This window comes from Puma concolor, chromosome E4, assembly GCF_028749965.1.
Source record: "Puma concolor isolate L17-30 chromosome E4, mPumCon1.1.hap2, whole genome shotgun sequence".
In the NCBI taxonomy this organism is placed as follows: domain Eukaryota; kingdom Metazoa; phylum Chordata; class Mammalia; order Carnivora; family Felidae; genus Puma; species Puma concolor.
In genome coordinates this window covers 70641851-70664973 of record NC_141683.1, presented here as the reverse complement: position 1 = coordinate 70664973, position 23123 = coordinate 70641851, and the positions used below count along the sequence as shown (strand labels likewise).

General features: G+C 37.2%; 2 protein-coding genes across 2 annotated transcripts in view; both read left to right on the top strand.

Moving 5' to 3' along the window:
- Positions 1–22536, top strand: part of LOC112859380 (ankyrin repeat domain-containing protein 26-like) — a 55430-nt gene extending 32894 nt beyond the window's left edge. Inside the window, exons 8-12 of the mRNA XM_086694555.1 lie at positions 12241–12531; positions 13070–13284; positions 14530–14758; positions 20872–20917; positions 22295–22536. Of these exons, the coding sequence (XP_086550681.1) occupies positions 12241–12531; positions 13070–13284; positions 14530–14758; positions 20872–20917; positions 22295–22314 (801 nt within the window). The 3' untranslated portion in view covers positions 22315–22536. The remainder of the gene's footprint in view (positions 1–12240; positions 12532–13069; positions 13285–14529; positions 14759–20871; positions 20918–22294) is intronic.
- The window catches only part of LOC147572807 (ankyrin repeat domain-containing protein 26-like), a 626452-nt gene that overhangs the window by 549190 nt on the left and 54139 nt on the right, over positions 1–23123 (top strand). The gene's annotated exons all lie outside the window — the stretch shown is intronic.

Here is a 23123-nt window from a genome sequence, read left to right as displayed (position 1 = left end):
TTGTCCTCCTCCCTGTTTTTATATTATTTTTGTTTCCCTTTCCTTTTGTTCATCTGTTTTGTCTCTTAAAGTCCTCATATGAGAGCAGTCATATGGTTTTTGTCTTTCTCCTACTAATTTCACTTAGCATAACACGCTCCAGTTCCATACACGTAGTTGCAAATGGCAAGATTCCTTTTTTTTTGATTGCTGAGTAATACTCCATGGAATGAATATATATATATATATATATATATATATATATATATATATATATATATATATATCACATCTTCTTTTTTTAATTTTTTTAACGTTTTACTCATTTTTGAGACAGGGGAGACAGAGCGTGAACAGGTGAACAGGGGAGGGTCAGAGAGAGGGAGACACAGAATCTGAAACAGGCTCAAGGCTCCCTCCCAGCTGTCAGCACAGAGCCCAATGCAGGGCTCGAACCCACGAACCGTGAGATCGTGACCTGAGTCCAAGTCAGAAGCTTAACTGACTGAGCCACCCAGGAACCCCAAACATCTCCCTTTTAACGTGATTATTATCCATTTCTGTATCATCTTTAAAGAACTAATCCATTCTTTTGCCCGTTTTTATATTGGATTGTCTTTTCATTATTGGAAGAGTTATTTAAATGTCCTACATGCAAATCCCTTAGCAGATATGGGATTTTCAGGTATTTTCTCCTATTTAGTCACTTGCCTTTTCACTTTCTTGATGGTGATATTTGAAGCGTAGTAGTTTTTAATTTTGATAAAGTAAACTTAATCTGCTTTTGACTTTTGGTGTCATGTCTAAGAAATCATTGTCAAATCCTGTCACAAACATATACACATAAGCTTTTTTCTAAGAGTTTTATCATTTTAGCTCTTAGATTTTAAGTTAATTTTGTATATATGCTATGGGGTAGAGGTCTTATTTTATTGCTTTGCATGTGGATATCCATTGGTCCCAGTACCGTTTGTTAAAAAGACTAGTCTTATTCCATTTAATTGTCTGTCACCCTTGTGGAAAATCACTTCACTATAATGTGAGAATTTATGTTTAGATTCTGAATGTTAATACATTGATCTATATGTCTGTCCTTATGCCAGTACCATAACAAATTTTATGAAAACTTTTTCCTAGTTATCTTGCAAATTACCAGTCACTTATGTAATAATAAAAAGTCAGTGTAGTAGAACTAAACTTTGCTCCTATAAGATTTTTGTTTCTTGAAAGACCCTTTTGCCAGCCTTTGCGTTGCTGACCCCCTGACTCGATGTGAAGTCAGGCTCAAAAAGATAAAATGCTCTTTCTTTAGTGTGTTCAGACTTCTATTTACTTATTTATTTATTTATTTATTTATTTATTATTTATATTTACATATTTTTTAGAGCGGGCACAAGCAGGACGAGGGGGTGTGTAGGGAGAGAAAGAGAGACAGGGAGAGGGAGAGAGAGAGAGAGAGAGAGAGAGAGAGAGAGAGAGACGAGAGAATTTTTAGCAGGCTTCAAACTTAGTGTGGAGGCTGACAGGGGTCTTGATCCCATGACCCTGGGATCATGACCTGAGAGGCTGAGGCTCAACTGACTGAGCCCCCCAGGTTCCCCGCCTGTGCAAACTTTTAGTGTCTCAGTCAGTGCTGCCCACTTTCATTTCCATCAAATCTTGGCCATAGGATCTCTTGACTCAGTCTACTAACGTTTACTTCATTATATTTTATTATCTCATTATAATGCATAGACTCATCCATAGTTTTCACCATCTAAGAAGGAAAAGATTAACTCTAGGCTATTCCTCTTTCCTGTTAAGCAATCTTGCTAACCCATCATCTTGCAATTCACAATGAGATCCTCTTCTGACCTTGTTCTTGTGTGTAACACTGGTGTTAATCCTGTTCTTGGCACAGATCATACTTTCTTGGAAAACACAGCAGGCTGTTTCCCCTTCTTTCACTTGAATAGAAAGATATGTATAGCTATATGTTTTAGCTCAGCATATAATTAATGGAATAAACATTATATCATTAAAATAATACAGCTGTACAAATTGCGGTAGTATTCAGTTGATTTATCAGAGACAAATACTAGATTGGTAATTTGAATGACAACAAACTTTTGAGGCCAACTTGTATGATATGGAGAAGCATTGTGGGACAACACAAAGATGAAGTGATCTTACCTCTCCACACAAAGAAGGTTGGAGTAAGGTAAAGCAGAATGTGGAGTTAATTTAAGTAGTGCTAAAGGACAGTACATTTGTTTTGCTACTGAAAAGATGAAAAATGATTCCATGACATTCTCTTTATTTCCTCACTGAGGAAAGGAGAATGAAGATTGAGCATTCAATGGATTAAAAAATACTCAAAGCTGCCTATTTCCTTTAATTGAAATCAGACCAAAGGCCCAATTTTGGTTATCAAATTGACTCTTTCTAGTTTTTCAACTATTGTGCTTCAAATCGTATGTCTCTGTGCTTCTACCTTAACTTGAGGAGACATTCTAAAGAGGCATTCCTGCCTACTTGTAAGAATTGTTGGAATTGAAGGGAATCTTAGAAAAAGATCTTAGAGACAGGAAGAAGGCAGAGGAGTAGGAGGACTCTAGGCTTGCCTCATCCCACGAATACAACTAGATAACAATCAGCTCACCCTAAAAACCCCAGAAATCGACCTGAAGACTGACAGAACAAACTCCACAACAAAAGGGAGAGAAGAGGGCACATCACAGAAGTTCCTTGATGCATAAATGTCGTCTAGAAGAGAAACAGATCCTGGGTTCTGCAGAGGGGAGGGAGTCGAGGTTGTGGGTAAGGGTGAGAGAGAGAAACGCACAGGGGAACACACAAAGAGAACATTTCCCCATAGCCACTGGCTTGGAAAACAAGAGGGCCTGCATTTCGTGAGTTCTTGCAACCAGTAGTGTGTAAAGTCTGGAGTTTCAAAGGGCATCCGATTTAGGTGGTTTACATCCCTGAGGTACTCCACTGCTCATGGACAGAGGGCAGGCAAACAACGTGGGAACATATAGCATGGGTACAGTGGTCTGAAGAGTGCCTGGGGCACACAGTGGGGAGATTAGTTGCTCTTCTCAGAGCACGTCCCTCAGAGGCAAAGTTCAGAGGCCTGTCTGTAGGAACAAAGCCACTGGCTGGCACCATCTCCTTCTCCTGCCCCTCACCACAAACATAAAGCCACCTGCAGGAAGCAGTGCATTGCTAACACTGGTTACCTAACTGGCTTACACCAAACACCACCCCCTTACACTCTGGTGGAACTACCTTTCTCAATCACTCTTGCTTGAGTCCCAGCACAGCAGACCCCTCCCCCAGAAGACCAGGACAAATACCTGCCCACACCACATCTCCCAACCAGAGAGTTTCCCTTGGCCTCAGTTCCAGTAGAGGTGGTGACAGGTCTCATTTCATAAGCAGACCAGAGCACACCTAGTTAAAACCCGCTACATTCAGACCAGGGACCACACACTCACCAGACCAGGCAAGGAGAGCGTCTGCAGACGACTGGCCTAAAGGATAGCATAGCCAGAACACAAGAGCAGGACACATGCAGCACACACTGGTGATACTCCCTGAAGTGCTAGACCCTGGGCATTACACGACGTCTTTTTCCTAAGTCCATTACTTTCGGGAGCAGGTGACATAACTGGCTTCTCTAACACACAGAAGCTGGCAGATACTTAGACAAAATGAAAAGACAGAAGCATTTATCCCAAATGAAAGGACAGGATAAGGCCATGGCCAGAGACCTAAATGGGACAGATGTAAATAACACGCCTAATGGAGAATTTAAAACCATGATCATAAGGATATTCACTGGCCTTGAGAAAAGAATGGAAGACATCCGAGAGACCCTTACCACAGACATAAAAGAGTTGAAGAATCAGAGATGAAGAGTGCAGTAAAAATGAACAGCAACCTGGAAGAAGCAGAGGAACAAATTAATGACCTAGAAGACAGAGTAATGGAAAGCAGTGAAGCTGAAGAAGACAAAGAAGAATTATCCAATGCAAGAATAGACTTAAGGCACTCGGTGACTCCGTCAAATGTAAAAACATTCCTATGATAGGAGTCCCAGAAGAAGAGGACAGAGAGAAGGGGACAGATAATTGATTTGAAGACACAATAACTGAAAAATTCCGTCATGTGGAGAAGAAAACAGACATCCAGATCCAGGAGGCACAGAGAACTTCCATCAAAATTAACACCCAAGACATATTGTAATTAAATTTGCAAAATATACTGCTAACATCTTTTTTTTTTTTTTTAGTGTTTTGTTTTTTGCTTTTGTTTTTTTTATTTCCGTGACAAAACGCAGACACAAGCAGAGGAGGGGCAGAGAGAGAGACAGAGTGAGAGAGAGAGGGAGAGAGAGAGAGAGAGAGAATCCCAGGCACTCTCTGTGCTGTCAGCGCAGAGCCCACTGGAGGGCTTAAACGCACGAACTGCGAGGTCACGACTTGAGGTAAGATCAAGTCATGCTTCACAGACTGAGCCACGCAGGCGCCCCACTGCTACAAATCTTAAAAGCAGCAAAATAAGTCATTAACTTCCAAGGGAAAACCCACAAGGCTAGCAGGAGATTTTTCAACAGAAACTTTGCAAGGCAGAAGGCAATGGCATGATATATTCAAAGTGCTGAATGAGAAGAATCTGCAGCCCAATATACTCTATCCAGTAAGGCTATCATTCATAATAGAAGGAGAGATAAAGAATTTCTCAGACAAACAAAAATGGAAGGAGTTTGTGGCCACTAAATCAGCCTGTAAGAAATATTATCGGGGACTCTGAGTGGAAAGGAGAGATCAAAAGTGACAGTATAAAGGCAGGAAATGTAAAAGCAGTAAAAATGTATATTTCTGTCAAAAAAAATCTTCAAGGAATGCCCCAAAAACGGATATACAATATAATAGCTTATCAAAACATGGGGAGGAGAAAAAAATGAGCTCTAACTTAAGTGACCATCAATTTAATATAGACTGCTACACACAGAAGGGGTGACATACAAATTAATGCTTATCATATACCAAAACCCACTAATAACCATGCAAAGAATAAAGAGAAAGAAATCCAAATATATCATTAAAGCAAATTAGAAAGACATCAAAGGGAGAAAAACAATAAAGGATTTGAGAAAATCTCCAGAAACAACCACAAAACAAGTAGTAAAATGACAATAAATACATACCTGTCAATAATTACTTTGGATATGAATGGAATAAACACTCCAACCAAAAGACCTAGGGTGACAGGATGGATTAAAAAACAAGACCCATCTGTATGCTGCCTACAAAAAGCTCATTTTAGACATAAAGACACCTGCAGATTGAAAGTGAGGGGATACTTGCACTGTTGGTGGTAATGCAAACTGGTTCAGCCACTCTAGAAAACAGTGCATAGGTTCCTCAAAACAATTGAAAATCGAACTACCCTACGACCCCTCAATAACACTACTGGGAATTTATGCAAAGGATACAGGAGTGCTGATTCATAGGGGCACATGTACTCCAGTGTCTATAGCAGTGCTTTCAACAATAGCCAAATTGTGGAAAGAGCCTAAATGCCCATCAACTGATAAATGGATAAAGAGATGTGGTTTATATATACACTGAAATACTACCTGGCAAGGAGAAAGAGTGAAATCGTGCTATCTCTTGCAATATGGATGGAACTAGAAGGTATTATGCTACATGAAATAAGTCACAGAAAGACAGATATCATATGTTTTTGCTCCTATGTGGAACTTGAGAAATGTAACAGAAGACCGTGGGGGAAGGGAAGGGGAAAAATAGTTACAAACAGACAAGGAGAGGGGCAAACCATAGGAGACTCTCGAATGCAGAGAACAAATAGAGGGTTGATGGGGGGCGGTGGGTAAGAAGGGAAAGTGGGTGGTGGGCATTGAGGAGGGCACTTTTTGGGATGAGCCCTGGGTGTTGTCTATAAGTGATGAACCACGGGAATCTACTCCCAAAACCAAGAGCACACTATACGCACTGTATATTATCCAAGTTGACAATAAATTCTATTAAAAAAAAAATGAAAGCGAGGGGATGGAGAAAAATTTATCACGTTAAAAGAAAAAATAGCGATACTTTTGTTAGACAAAAGAGTCTTTAAAACAAAGACTGTGGGGCACCTGGGTGCCTCAGTCATTTGAGCGACTGACTAGGTCTTGGCTCAGGTCATGATCTTATGGCTGGTGGCTTTGAGCCCCATGTTGGGCTCTAGGCTGACAGCATGGAGGCTGCTTGAAACTTTCTCTCCCCCTTTCTATGTCCCTCCCCAACCCTGTCTCTCTCGAAATAAACCAAAAACAAAGACTGTAGCAAGAGCCAAAGAATGCTACTGTATCCTAATAAAGGGTACAATCCAATAGTAAGATCTAACAATTGTAAATATTTATGCACCCACCATGAGAGCACTCAAGTACATAAAACAATAACCAACATAAAGGAACAAATTGATAATAAGACAGTAATAGGGTACTTTAACACCCCATTTACATCAACATATCTTAACAAAAAAATCACCAAAAAATACATCTTAACAGAAAATCACCAAAGAAACAATGGCGTTGAGCCATACGAGAAAGACAGATATCATATGTGTTCACTCTTACGTGGATCCTGAGAAACTTAACAGGAATCCATGGGGGAGGGGAAGGAAAAAAAAGATGTTAGTGTGGAAGAGAGCCAAAGCATGAGACACTCAAAAACTGAGAACAAACTGAGGGCTGATGGGGGTAGGAGGGAGTGGAGGGTGGGTGATGGGTATTGAGGAGGGCACCTGTTGAGATGAGGACTGGGTGTTGTATGGAAACCAATTTGACAGTAAATTTCATATATTTAATAAAAAAAAAAGAAAAAGAAACAATGGCTTTGAATGACAGAGCGGACCAGATTGGAGTTAAGAGATTTTTTTCAGAACGTTCCATCTTAAAACAGAATACACGTTGTTTTCAACTATACATGGACTATTCTCAAGAATGGATTAAAAAAAAGGCCTTAATTATTAAAAACAATACATGCAGGTTAAATAACGTGCTACTACACTGCAATGGGTTAAGCAAGAGATACAAGAAGAAACTTAAAAAAAATACGTGTATACAAATGGAAATGAAAAAAAAAAAAAAAAACAACAATGGTCTGAAACCTTTGAGATGCTGCAAAAGTGGTCCTAAGAGGGAAGTACATAGCAATATAAGCCTACTTCAAGGAGCAAGAAAAATTTCAAACAACCTAACCTTACACCTAAAGGAGCTAGAAAAAGAACAACAAATGAAGCCTGAAGCCAGCAGAAGAAAGCAAGTAATAATGATCAGAGCAGGGGGCCCTTGGGTGGCTTAACTGGTTAAGTGACTCTCGATTTTGGCTGAGGTCATGATCTCACAGTTGTGAGATCGAGCCCCATGTTAGGCTCTCTGCTGGCAGCATGGAACCTGTCTGGGATTCTCTCTTTCCCTCTCTCTCTCACTCTCTCTCTCTGCCCATCCCCCACTCATGTGTGGTCTCTCTCAAAATAAAATTAAAAAAAGAAATTAAAGCAGAAATGAATGATAGACAAACAAAAAACAGATAATACTAGAGCAAATCAATGAAACCTAGAGCTGGTTCTTCGTAAAAATTAATAAAACTGATAAGGTGTTAGCCAGAGTAATCAACAAGAAAATAGAAAGGACCAAAATAAATAAAACCACAAATGTGAGAGTAGAAATAAGAACCAACACCACAGATTTACAAACATGTATGAGAGAATATTGTGAAAAAATGTATGCCAACAAGTTGGACAACTTAGAAGAATTGAATAAATTCCTGGAAATATATAACTTACCAAAGTAAAACAAGAAGAAATAGAAAATTTGAAAAAAAAATCAATTACCAGCAAGGAAACTGAATCAGGAATCAAAAAACTCTCAACAAACACAAGTCTAGGACCAGATGACTTCAGACGTAAATTTTAACATGTAAAGAAGAGCTAATACAAAAAAAAAAAAAAAGTTTAACCTGTCCTTTTCAAATTGTTCCAGAAAAACATAAAAGGAAGGGAAACTTCCAAATTTATTCTATGCCAGCTTTACCGTGATACCAAAACCAGATAAAGACACCACAGAGAGAATTACAGGCCAGCATCTCTGATGAACATGCAAAAATCTTCAACAAAATAAGCAAACTGAATCCAACAATACATTAAAAAATTATTCACCGGGGGCAGAGGCAGCTGGGTGGCTTAGTGAGGTAAGCATCCAATTTCAGCTCAGGTTATGATCTCATGGTCCGTCGGTTTGAGCCCAGTGTCAGGCTCTGTTGACAGCTTGGACCCTGGAGCCTATTTCAGATTCTATATTTCCCTCTCTCTCTGTCCCTCCCCTGCTTGTCCTCCTTCTCCAAAATAAATAAACATTAAAAAAATCATTCAATCATTCACTATAACCAAATGGGATTTATCCCTGGTTTGCCGGGGTGGTTCAATATTTGCAAATCAATGAATGTGATACCTCATATTAATTTTCAAAAAAGCATAAAGTCATATCATTGCAATAGATGCAGAAAAAGAATTTGACACACTGTAACATCCATTCATGATATAAACTTCAAGAAAGTAGGCTTAGAGGAACCATACCTCAACATAATAAAGGCCATATATGGAAAATGAGCAGTTAATATGATCCTAGCTGGGGAAAAACCGAGAGAAAAACTTCTTAGATCTTGCTTCTAGTTATCTGCATCTTCTCATTAGCACCATTGGTTGTTAATAAATTAATCTTAACATTTATTACATCCTACTTTAATGGAGACCAATTTCTCCTATACAAGTTTATGTATCTCTTTTTTTTAATCCACATTTCAATTTATCAGTTTTGTTTTTTTCTTAACAAACTCCCCAAAGGTTAGATTTCTTTTGTTCACAAATCTGTTAGGAAAAGTGTGGCCAGGACAGCTAGTCTCTGCCCTGCTCAGCTTCAGGTGGGGCAACTGAAAGGTTTGGGGTTGGAACCATTTGAAGATTTGTTCACTAACATCTGGTGGTTGATGCTGCCTGTTGCCTGGGACTTCAGTTCAGGAGGCAGCAGAAACACTGAAACTGACACACCTAGACCCTCTTTGTGGCCTAGGCTTCCTCACTAGATGGGGAGCTAGATTCCAAGTAAGCAGCCTGAGATACAGAGCAAGGCAGAATCGCCTTTTGTCACCTAGGCTTGGAATACACACAGGATCATAGTCACATATTCTGTTCATTAGGAGCAAGTCACTAAGGTTGTTCCATGGTCTTTTTTTTAGTGGAATTAATATTTAAAACCTATGGACACCTTTAAAAAGCAGTATACTTTACCCACTGGCCACAAATGTTTGTATTCCTCCCACCTGAAAACTACATTCACTCCCCTCCCCCTCCAATACCTCCTGCAAGTCTCAGTTATCATGGCATCAGGTTCAGGCCTTGAGTCCAAGATCTTACCATCTTAATCAGGTGCAGTGGGGATAAGCTGCCTGGGTTATGGTATCTCAAGTATAGCCCCTTGAGTGCAAGGGTTCTCAATATGAGGACTTGAGAACGAAAGAGACAGTTATTTACCACTCACAAATGCAACATTCTAGTCAACTGCTGAAGACTCACCCATTCAGAAAAAGAAGATGGGAAGCACCCTAGTCCATAAGAGTTTTGAAATATAGCCTGATGCATGCTGTCAGTTCTTAAGTTAGGACTTAGTCGTAACCACGGGAATACTTTCTCCATGTCTCTTCCCTTTCTTTACTCTTTAAGCTCTTGGTGCCTTCCTTTTCATAAGGAATGACCTGTATTTGCAGCTGTTTTTTCATCCTGCTTCCTCCCTGTGGGACTTCTAAGACCCAAAGGCCTCTTTTCATTTTGCACTATTTGGTCTCTTTTAGTCCAAGGTAGCAAATAGTATGTTTGCTACTATATATCTCTTACCTTTTTTAGTTTTCTGTAAATATTACTGGATTTCATGCCGTGTTTTAGCAAAGCGAGTCTCCCAAGTCCTTTTGAGATAAGCTTTTCGCTTCAGGTTTCCTGTGAAGCTCTTATAGGACAATGCCTTTAAAATGCGTCTACTCTTGGGGCTCCTGGCTGGCTCAGTTGGTAGAGCATGTGACACTTGATCTCTGGGTGCTGAGTTTAAGCCTCATGTCGGGTGTGGAACCTACTTTAAAAAAAATCTTATAGTCTTAAGATCCTTAAAGAAATTGGAGGCATATCTTAAATCTTTCTGTTTTCCTGGTAGCACCCTGGATTTTCTCTGAACCCAAAAGCCATTTCTTTATTTTAGCATTATTTGACAGTTCAACATGTAGAGACGCTGTAAATGAGAAACAGATACTTGAACCCAGTAAGTCCTGGTTCCTTTCAGTTGCATAGTCTTTCTTTAGTTTCTCTTTCCTATCTGTTTTAATTTCAGGTATTTTGTAGCATGACTTCCCTTTCCTCCAGTATCATTTTCTTCACATGCTTAGAAACCCTTGCTGTCAGCCTCTTCACAGGCCATCAGGTTTCCACTAAGAGTCTTGTGGAGGCCCTTTTTGGGTCTCATTCTTACGCTTTTCTACATCTTTCCAGGTTCGACCTACCTCCTGGTTCAAAGGAAGTTTAGTTTTAGGTTTTTTTGAATAGCAGCACACCATTTTTAGTATCAGTATCTGTGGTAGTAATTTACTGCTGCATAATAAGCCACCTCAAAACCTAGTAGTTCAAAACAGCATTCCTCTTGTTCACCAATCTTTAGTTTAGGCAAAGCAGAGTAGGGCAACTCATTTCTTCTTCATTTGGCATCAGCTGGCATAACTGGAAGCTGGAGACTAGAATCATCTGAAGGCTTGTTCACGCACGTGTTTGGCTGTTGAGGCTGGCCTTTGGCTAGGACGTTGGCTAGTCTCAGCTGGAGTATCTACATGAAGACTCACTAGGTAGCCTGGGATTCCTCACCACGTGGTGGCTGCGTTCTAAGGGTGAGCTTCCCTAGAGAAAGGAAGTCAGATGGAAGCTGTATCACATTTTCTAAGCTGGCCTTAAAAATGACAGCAGTTCTGCATATTCTGTTCACTAGAAACCAGTTACTGAGGCCAGCATATATTTAAGGGGAGGGATTTTCACAGAAGTATCAATGAATTTATAAAACCACCACATCCACTCACCTTGTCTTACCAATCATATAGAATGGATGGAAGTCGTTCCCACTCAGCATCACTGAAACTCCAGCCAGTTTTGTTGTTGTGGTTGTTTTTGTTTAGTATGATCTCTTATTTTCTAGAAAGTAACAAAGGATTACAAGATAACAGTATTGAATTAAAATTTTTTTTTGCCTCAAAAGCATATTTGGATCATCCAATTAAAGTTTTTTTTTTTTTTTTTTTAATTTTTTTTTTTCAACGTTTATTTATTTTTGGGACAGAGAGAGACAGAGCATGAACGGGGGAGGGGCAGAGAGAGAGGGAGACACAGAATCGGAAACAGGCTCCAGGCTCTGGGCCATCAGCCCAGAGCCTGACGCGGGGCTCGAACTCACAGACTGCGAGATCGTGACCTGGCTGAAGTCGGACGCTTAACCGACTGCGCCACCCAGGCGCCCCCAATCCAATTAAAGTTTTATACTGGGAGATGTGATTTCTTAACACATCCCGGAGAATCATTTCTCCTGGGAGTGCAGTTCAAATTAGCATAAAACATTTGCAGTTCAGAAACAAGCCATGGCATTAGAAGCATTACTTATAGATTCATGAATTAGAGTCTTATTTCCAGAGTCTTATCTTGGGACGCATTTTTTGACTTGGGCATACATAAGTCAATATGATATTGCTAAAACTTCTTTAAAAGTTATGGAGTGTTAAGATGGGGGAAGGGCTAAGAGACTTTCTCCTAAGAGGGGACTTATTTTATGAAAGAAAGATATGAAAAATCATAGAAAAATAAAAGTATAGAATCAAGTGCAAATGTTGTGTACTAAAGAGAATGATAGCAAAGATCTATTTCAGTAACACCTGATGTCTTTAACGTGTCTCTTGATTTTCTGACTTGTTTAAGGTTCTACATTCTAAGAGAGGTAACATTTTATTGCAAATGAGTTTATTTAAAAATTTGAGTGCCTGGCTGGCTCAGTTACTCTTGATCTTGAGATTGTGAGTTTCAGTCTCACACTGGGTGTAGAGATTACTTAAAATCTGAAAAAAAAAATGTTCCTAGTAGTTTTGAGTTAGACTCTTTTCACGCCTTCCAAACTATAGTGTTTTATTCATGCAGGCTGATGTCCTTACAACAGAACTGGAAACTACATGTTCAAAATGTCTACACCTGGATGCAAAAAATCAAGTTCTTCAACAAGAGTTATTATCAATGAAAGCTTTCAAAGAAGAATGTGAAAAACTTGAGAGCAACAACAAGAAGTTACAGCAAGAAGTAGTAAAATTGAAACAATTTATGGAAATGAATATGGTAGAACGCAGTCAAGTGGAGCAGTATAAACGGGAGATTGAAGAAAGAGCACGACTGGACATAGTAGAAAAATTACACGAAGTCAACCTGTTTTTACAGGTTAATTGATTGATCTGTAATGTGCTTTAACTCATTTTACTGGAAATTACATTTTGGATAGATGCATTGTAGGGGTTTCCTCTACTTGCTTTATGGTAATTTGTAGATTTCTGGAGGCATTTGTTCCTCCCTTTAAAGATTTCAGTTTTCATCATTCTTCCTACTAAATCGAGAGGATAAGAAAAAATGATGATTTAAACAACTAGTCTCACTATGAAGAGGAAAAGAAAAATTATGATTTAAAAATTGCACTGTACTTGGATTATTCTTAAGTTTATTGTTGACTTTTAAAATTTTCTCATTGATTCTATTATTTGAATTATCAGATTGCGTGAATACTAACACAGGAATGTTTGAACTTTAATTTTATAAATCATGTTTAATTCAGTTGACATTGATGATAAATATTTTACACTTGAGCTTTTTTTCATTTAAAATTGCTCTCTGAAACATTGACTCAGAACTAAAGGAAACAGGTATAATTAATTATCCAGATTATACCTATTTTGAAACTATCCTGTTAATTTTTTTTCATTAGGCACAAGCAGCAGCTCGACAAAACTTGGACCAGTTAAGAGAAAATGATCATGCTTCAACGAGAAATCAAATGGAACTTAGAATTAAAGATCTGGAATCTCAGGTCTCTACAATGAAGACTTCTCAAGATTCTACTAAAACAGAGTTGGAAACCTACAGGCAACTCTACCTAGAAGAATTAAAACTTAGAAAATCCTTGAGAAATAAGTTGAACAGGTAATTCAAAACAGAATCATAGACAAGAAATTTAGCTTATTAATTTGCCTCTAAAGCATAATTTCTGTGGAGCCAAGATCATGAGATGAGTAGGAAGTGAAAGCCAACTAGATCGTGTTATTTTGGAAAATGAGGTTTCTAAGTGAACTTACCTTTGAAATGTTAGTCCAGGACAGTTTGCATCCTTTCTCTTTTTTTCGGTTTTACAGGACCTCTTCCCCCACCCCACCCCCGCACCCCCCGCCCTGTATATTTTCCATTGATCCGATCTGCTAGTCTTTAAGTGCATTGTTCGAAGCTTTCTCATTTAGAAGCGTATTATTATAAAATTGCTTGTCAGAATTACCCTAAATAGAAATGTCGATGAGTTTCTCTTTGGAAGATTACATCTTTAACCTAAAAGGTCAAGTACTACTACTACTCATCCTGGCAGCTTGGTACATTTATTCTCTTGATTGTGATCTTTGGTATGATTACTAGAGTGGGCCTTGAGACAAACTATCCTTTATGCTTTTTCTACTTTACATAAAGGCATCCAGGTGAAATACAAAAAGACTCACACAGGGCTGAAGGGTAGTATAGTTCCCAAAGTGGCTAAAAGAGCACCATGGTGGGAGGGAGGCATGTGGAAGACTGAAGACAGAAAGGGCAGATTCTGCCTCCAGTGCCTTGGTAACTGTTATAAGCTAATTGCCTCTGTAGCTGTTTTAGTTCTTTCTGATCACACGTCTGTCATCTACTATCTCCCCTAGAGATTGTTGGTCTCAATGATTCCTCAGTGTCAAATGCTCAGTTTCTTTGAGATAATAAGTGAAATGTACAAGAGTGGTAAAAGCAAACGCTTGAAAATGTCTTTGAGGGATGGTTTAGTTTTACATCTGTAAACAGGTTTACTAAATATAAGTATGTATATATAATGGCATCCTGAAGGATCCTGTCAGCACAGCCATTCCAGAAGACAGCAAGTATTATTTGTTAAGCCATGTACATCACTGATAGCCACTTCTCTCCCTTCCCTAACTTGAATTGTTAGTTAGGAATCCCCCTGGAAACATAAGTATTTCTTTAGAACAATTTTAAAAGTATAATTTTAGATACTAGGTGTGCTCCGTCACATGTTCAGTGTTAAAACACTGTTCAATGGCAAATGCTATTTACTATTATGGAAACCTAAAAAAAAATGTATGTCATTTAGGAATGATTTAGGGAAAAAGAAAATGTATTTGTGTTTCTTAATCTTCACAGGGCTAAGGAGAGACTGTCAGAGAGCAATACATATTTTCTTGAGGAGAGACAGCAGCACCAAACTTTACTCAAGACCCTTACTATGAGCCCAGGCCTGGAACCACCTTATTGTGGACATTTTGAAAATAATTTAGTGCTCAATGGAAACCTTACTCCAAGAGGAAACTTAGTGATTCCTACCTTAAACCCACGGCCGTCATATGAGTACTGGGAGACTTCCTTGTGGAAGGTTAGTTATATTATCTGTTTAGTTTGGGTTTCAGATATCTGATGTTGTTGCTTTTAATTTGGTGAAATTGTGAGTTGTTTAAGTAACTAGCACATACGAGATAAAAGTCAGCATTATATGTGCTAAGAAAGAACTGAGGTAAATTTTATATATATATATATATATATATATATATAATATATAATATTTATATAATAATATAATTTCAATATAATAAAATATAATATATAATATATTATAATATAATATATCATATGTATAATATTTACTATATTAATATTAATATATAATATTAATTATATAATATTAATATATTAATATATAATATATATATTATATATATATTAGTCCCTTGATCTCTCATTTCTAAGAGATACTTATTTTTATTTTATTTTAGTGAGAGAATGAGTGAGTGCATGCAGGGTAGGGGCAAAAGGAGAGGGAGAAAGAGAATCCCAAGCAGGTTTCGTGCTCAGCACAGAGCCGAATGTGGGGCTCAGTCTCAAAACCATGAGATCATGACCTGAGTCAAAATCAAGATTTGGACACTAAAAACAACTGAGCCACCCAGGTGTGCCACAAGAGACACCTAGCATTAACTGTATTCAGTAAATATAACTAAACTTACCCATGTTAAATTTCTTGAAAAGCTTTCATTTAAATTTGATTTTAGAAAGTAAATATTATTGCCTGGTAACCATGGGTACACTTAGATGCTTAGACTTATTTTCAGTTGGCAGTGGTTCATTAACATTTCAAAGTTTTGCTATAATCCAGTTTGTCCACCCCTGTATGTCAGTGAATGATCATCCTCCAAACACTTAACGACATATGAATGTTTACTATTTAAAAGAATCCATGGGGGTGCCTGGGTGGCTCAGTCAGTTCAGCATCTAACTCTTGATCTCAGCTCAGGTTTTAATCTCAGGGTCATGAGTTCAAGTCCTGCATTGGGCTCTACGCTAAGCATGGAGGCTACTCTAAAAAAAAGAAAAAAAAAAAAGAATCCATGGTAAGTCCTTTTTATGAATTAAATCAACTTGTAACACTAAAAAGGTTAATTTCTCTTTTAAGGTAAAAGTGTTGCTATTTTCTTACACGAGAATATATCTTTAATTGCTTTCTTATTTATGGCACTCTTTTTTCTTTTTCCTTTTTTTTGACTTATACCACCTTTGTTTCTATTTTTATAAAATATCTTGATGAGTGATTGTAGAGCATTTTATAAATAGCTAAATCAAGCAAATATTTGAATTTTTAAAATGAAGCTTTTATTTCTTCAAATGAGTTCTTTGCCCGTTTCTCTTTTCTTTTTCTGGAACCCCTTGAATGCAAGTATTATTACACTGGATGTTGTCCCACAGGTCCCTTAACCTAGCCTCATTTTTAAAATTCTTTTTTCTTTTTGTTTTTCGTCTTGGATGATTTCTACTACCCTGTCTTGCAAATTGTTGATCTGTTCTTCTGCATCTTCTTATCTGCTGTTGATTCCCTCTAGTGTATTTGTCATTTCTGTTATTGTATCCTTCAGCTCTGATTGGTTCTTTTTTATATTTTCTATCTCTTTCTGATGTTATCACTGGATCCATTCATTCTTCTCCCGAGTTCACTGAGCATCTTTATGACCGTTACCTTGAACTCTTTATGAGGTACATTACTTATCTCTGTTTCACTTAGTTTTTTTTCTTAGGTTTTGTCATGTTCTTTCATTTGGAGTGTATTCCTCTGTGTCCTCAGTTTGTCTTACTTTCTATGTTTGTTCCTAAAATGGTTCCTTTCAACTTTTTCTCTCTTTCGAGTGAGCGATGCTTTTGAACAATGTACGTTAATTATGAAGTCAAGGAAGAAGAGAATGTTTCTGTAAGTGTTGTCTAGTCATTTTTCTTGGTGGAGCTGTGACAGGTGACACTGGGTAGGCGGCAAGTAACCCTGCTCTTCTCTTTCTAAATTCAGAACACAGGAGACAGGGAGATGGAGAGAAACTTAGTAGTTTTATTACTAATACACACTAACAAATTGGAGGATATGATTTAGGTTATGTTAGCCACTTTGGGCTTCCTCCCAAATTGGGCACTTCCCCACACAGTTGTAAATTGAGGAAACAAATGCTTGACCCCCACCCCGGGGGCCGGGTGCTTACCACAGAGCTGAGGGCAGACCCAAATTTTGTTACTGTGGGCAGGCACATCTTTTCAAAGAGGAGATCTAGAAACACATAAGCACTGCTTAGCTCCTTCTCCCAAATTCACCCGTTAGGTAAGTCCCCCTTCCCATCGGGAGGGAGACAGAGATAAGTCCACATGTGAGAAGTGAAGGTTCACCTATAATTTCTGACTGGATTTAAATTATAAATAAAGTGAATTGTGTCTTTTGTACATACCAACGAATGATGAGAGGTTAGAGAGAAGCATGCTAGAAGGGAAAGAGAAATCTGTGTTGGGTTTTAAATTTTGCTATAAATAACCACACCATGGGTTCACTCATTTGTTGATTGATTTTGATAAACCAAATTTTCTTTCGAAGGAATAAATAATGCTTTCAGGAAGAATTTCCTCAGTTTCAGCTTGCTTGCTTCACCTAAAGATTTTCTCTTTCAAGTTCTCTGTCCTGTGGTTTAAAAAAGTTGTGCTTGGGGTGCCTGGGTGGCTCAGTCGGTTAAGCGGCGACTTCGGCTCAGGTCATGATCTTGCGGTCCGTGAGTTTGAGCCCCGCATCGGGCTCGGTGCTGACAGCTCAGAGCCTGGAGCCTGTTTCAATTTCTGTGTCTCCCTCTCTCTGACCCTCCCCCGTTCATGCTCTGTCTCTCTCTGTCTCAAAAATAAATAAACGTTAAAAAAATTTTTAAAAAAATTAAAAAAGGTGTGCTTAAAAATTGACGGCTACTAAAAGGAGTTAACATAATTTCTGTTCCTTTATTTTCATTCATGACTTTAAAATTTGTAATTTAGTTTTAGAGCTACTATTGTGGGCTTCATACCTAAGCATTACTGAGCCACATGGCAAAGTTTTATGTATTCATTTTCTCTGAATTATACTTAAAATACACGTATGTTTCCTGACTATGAGGAAGTAACTGGCATAGAACTGTAGGCTTGGTAAGACCACAAGTGTATTCCTTGTCTGCATCTAGTTGGTTTCATGACCTCAGGCAAAGTACACTCTCTCTGAGCCCTTTTTGTCTATTACGCAAAATTAGGGATTTTGACTAAATTAGTGACTTTTATATCTTCAAAATAATTTTTTTAAACAATAGAATGTAGTTTTTTTTTTTTTTTTGCATTAAACTGTATTGTGTAAAACAGAGAGAAGTAGAGCTGTCTAACTAAAGGAGAGATGGAGACTACGGCTGTGACTTCCTTGTCCCTCAATCCTGCAGTGTCCCCAACCGAACCTTAGATTTCTATGGGCCATATTTGTATGTTAACAGTTAATGGGAAAATCCTTCTAATTAAAAATCCTTTAAAAATGTTCTTTGAATTAAAATTTGCTGATATATAGTTATTCTGTGTATCATTTTCTCACCCTCTTATATTTCTGATCAATGGAAAGGTATACACAAAAGTACACATGTGTTCTTATTCATGGACTTGAAAGCTATTTTCACCATCGAAACACAGTTTTTACCTAGATATAAACATAAAGGTCACAGAGGTAAATATTTAGGAAAAGAGCTTTTGGGGAAAAGATGCAACATTACCTTGGTAGCTCCTTAAGTCATGTCATATAAAAAACGTGGTTTATATTTTATATAATATTTATTAATGGTAATATAAAATTGTTTGAATAAAGCCTTCCCCCATCGTCTGGTATTGAGTTATTAATTTTATAAGTCTGGTATAGTCATGTTGTCCCATTCATTTTATAAGGCCTGAATATAATGCTATTGTCAAAAAAGTGTTATGGTTCCTCAAAAACTTAAAAATAGATATTCATTAATCCCACTACTGCGTATTTACCCAAAGAAAATGAAAACACTAATTTGAAAAGTTGTATGCATCCCTATGTTTATGGAAAGATTGCTTGCGATAACCAAAATAGGGAAGCAACCTAAGTGTCCATGGAGAGATGAATGGATAAAGACAATGTGTAATATGTATACAATGAAATATAGCTCAGCTATCAAAAAGAATGAGATCTTGCCATTTGTGACAACATTGATAGACCTAGAGGGTATTATGCGAGGTGAAATAAATCACAGAAAGACAAATAAATACCATCTGATTTCACTTACATGTGGAATATAAAAAAAACAAAACAAGTGAACAAACAGAATCATAACGACAGAGGACAAATTGGTGGTTGCTAGAGGGGCGGTGGGTAGAGAGGTATGGGCAAAATAGATGAAGGGGAGTAAGAGGTACAAATTCCAGTTATAAAGTAAATAAGTCACAGGAATGAAGAATACGGCATATGGAATATGGTCAATAATATTGTATTAATGTTGTATGGTGACAGAGGGTAACTACACGTACGGTAGCAAGCATAGCATAGTGTATACCATTGTCCAATCTGAATTTGTATACTGAAAAACTAGTGTAACATTGTATGCCAACTATACTTCAATTAAAAAAAGGTATTAGGGAAAACAGTCTCTGAAAATATTGGGAAGCATGTCAGCCAAAACATTTGTCCTCACACCTAAATTTGTAAAGACATTGGAATCCTTATCACCACAGTGTTGATTATGTCCAGTACACTATTTTGGAGCCCGTTTGGGGCATTCAGGGAGAGGCTACCTTGTCTAAGAAAGATGTAAATAAGTACGTTCTAGACAGGAACAGTTGTAATATAAAGTTGACCTTTGACCAACATGGTTTTGAACTGTGTGGGTCTACTTTACTTACACATGGATTATTTTTGGATACTGTACAGTACTGTAAGTGTATTTCCTCTTCCTTCTGTTTTTCTCATGTCATTTTTTGCCCTAGCTTATTCTACTGTACAAAACATGTATGAATCGACTGTTTATTTTACCAGTAAGGTTTCCGGTCAACAGTAGGCTATTAGTAATTCAGTTTTGGGGGGATGAAAAATTATATACAGGTTTTTGACTGTACCCCACCCCTGTGTTATTCATGGGTCACCTGTAGTTGGAAATATTCATACACATTTCATAAGTGGATAACCATAACTTTAATAAGTCAAGTGTTTCAAAACTTGGTCCTAATTTGGAGAAAGGACACAAAGTTACAATTGAAAATTGTATATTGTTTTCCTTATCGCTAATGGAGAAAGTTATAAATCAGAAGCTAAGTTTGGAAACTGTTGTAACCCCCTATTTTTCCTTTCTTCAAAGAGATTTTCTGAAATCTTTGTGTGCATATGAAAGGAAATAAGTGTTTTAGTCATAATACAGATAGCAAAACATTTTTACTCAATTTTTGCCAGTAGAATTTCCACATGACAGTAAGACAGTCCCACTTTCTTCATTTTATATGTATTTAAGAGTCAGTCCTGAAAAATTAACAGTAAAAAGCATTCCTTCAAATTTTGTTTTTCTACAAGTGAAAAAATGGAAAGCCCATTTTAAGGAACAATTCATTAAGGTAAAAAACTGATTAAACTTTCATAAATGGCAGTATTTCTAATCATTTCCAAGTAATAATTCAATATACAATATGATTCTTGTTTAAACTTTTTTGTCCCAGTAAGATCCAACATCACGTTTCAGAGATTATACATATTCAATAGATCAATATTAATTGTGCTTTTTATCAGACTCACATAAATAGCATTATATATATATATATATAATGTACACATATTATATATATTAATATAATACACATAATATATTATATATATAACATACACATATTATATATACGTATACACACACACACGTATATATGTATACATATATACGTGTGTGTGTGTGTGTGTGTGTGTGTGTGCGCGTGTATGTATGTATCTGTTCTCCGTTATCTAAAACTAAAATAAAATAGGTAGGAATTTATTTTATTCATGTGATAGTTTTTCTGTTTAAGCAATCCCTAACTTTGGTTTAATCTCTACAAGTATTATTTCAAGACCACATGTCCTAAGCTATATATAATCCCTACCATGTCTTTTGTTTACCTTACACATTCTAAATAATATTTGGCTTATTTCAGACGCGGCAGGAGTTGGAGGAAAGAATAACCAGAGAACTAGAAGAAGGTATGTTGCCAAAATGTATGAAGTTAGATATCATTGATTTCTGAAATAAACTATAAATAGTAAAGGGCATCCCTTTCCATTGTTTGGAGAATAGATACTACATTCACATTTTTTGTACATATCTAATAAAAAATGTAAAAGCATGAGCATAATGAAGAACACACTTCTTCCTCCTTTAGTCCTCATGTGTCATAGCTCTTTTCAAATCTCCCACAAGTCTAGGGGCAAGCAGGTGGTTCAGTCGGTTGGGCGACTGATTTCAGCTCAGGTGGGTTCAGGCCCCACAGAGGGCTCTGTGCTGAAAGCTCGGAGCCTGGAGCCTGCTTCAGATTCTGTGTCTCCCTCTCTCTGTGCCCCTGCCCGCTTGTGGTTTGTCTCTCTCTCAAAAATAAATAAACGTTAAAGAAGTTTTTTCAATCTCCCTAAGTCTATATATGTTATTATTTCTGGCGACAATCTTCCTTCACTGGTGCCATCCCTATGGAACTGTCAACCTGCACAAGTCTCAGAAAAGGTGTGCTTTATCAAATTGTTGTTTCTGCTAGTGATAGAAGACCCAAAATGCCAAAGTCATCTTAGTAATGCTTGGTTAAGTAATTAGAGGTCATATAGCTGTCATTGACAGGTAATGGGTTTCAATCATCACTCATTGATTTTGTCATTGCTTTTGCCCTTGGGTAAAACTTCAAATTCCTTAGCATGGAATGAAAACACCCAAATCAGTTTGCTTCTTGCCAGATGATTCAGCCTTGTCTCTCACTATTTGCCCTACTCTGCTGCTTTGCTCTACCACCTTGTCAAACTAAACTACCCATAATTGCACAAGTGTTCTTCCTCACTTCTAGCTCTTTGTATGTGCTTCTTCCCTCTACCTAGCATACTTTTTCCTTGTCCTTCAGGTATCAGCTGACATATCACCTTCACCAAAGAGCAGACAATATTGACACAAAACTGGGATGTCCCTTCCGTATGTTCCAGTAGTGCTGTGTTTTATACCTGTCACTTACATCTGTATACTTGGTTCTGTTTGGAAATGCCTGTTTGATTTTTCCGTTTTTAGTTTATGATTATTCAGGGTGGACTGTGTCCTCATCTTGTAATTTCACCTTGTAATGAAAAAACCAGAAACTCTGATATGTATCCACAATAGCAATTAATTCAGTGTGCAACCCTGAGCAAAATATATTTAATACTAATCTTGGGTTTCATATTGCAGTTGTATGTAGGCATTTTTCATTTTTCTTAACACCCTAAAGGCCCCAACTTTCTTTTTTTTCTTTTTCTTTTCTTTTCTTTTCTTCTTCTTCTTTTTTTTTTAATCACTTGTAGTGAAAATTATTTTGGAGAAAGAAAATAATTCTTTCTTTTCCTTTTCAGCTGCTACCGAATTTGAATGAGGATCCTGTAGAAATCCTTTAGTATCTACTGATGATTCAGTTATAAATCAAGATCCTGTATGGAAAGCGTCACAAGAATATGTACAGATTTTGAACAAAAATTATATGATTTGAAAAATAAATAGAAAAAACTTACTGGATGCTTTCAAAACATTTTCATTGTTTCCCAATTGAACACACTATATGGCAAAGTCTGGATTAAAGGAAAATGTTTTTGTATCATATGTGTGTAATGAAAATCTTTATAATATTTTAAACTATGTTTCTTGGCATCTCATTAACTTTTAAGCACGTTTTGTACATGGAAACCAGCACTAGAGCGTTTTACATACATCAGACTGCTCCACTGCCAGCGGTTTGAACAGCACCCAAACAACCAAGTTGTCATTAATACTTCAGTAGTGTTCATGGATGGCTTTTTGTATTTTCCAATTTTTATGACTATATGTGGGCCTAAAGATTTAGACATTATTTTGATGTATTCCTGCTATGGCTATTGCCAATGTTTGTACATATTACAATTTTTTTATAGTGCCATAAAACCTATCTATAATTTTAATTGTAAACACTGATTCGTAGCTCTTTCCACATGGAGAAATAAGATTTGCCTAAGGCTTTTCATCTTTTCTATTTATTTATTTATTTATTTATTTATTTATTTTTGATTTGCTTTTTAGAAACAAAGTTAGAGAAAAGAAAAATTAGAGAAAAAAAAAAAGAAATCTCCCCCCCCCCCCCCCGCCCCAGAGCCATTTGCAAGTAAATTGCTAATGGGATGCCTGATTCCTGTAGCATTTAAATCCTACAAG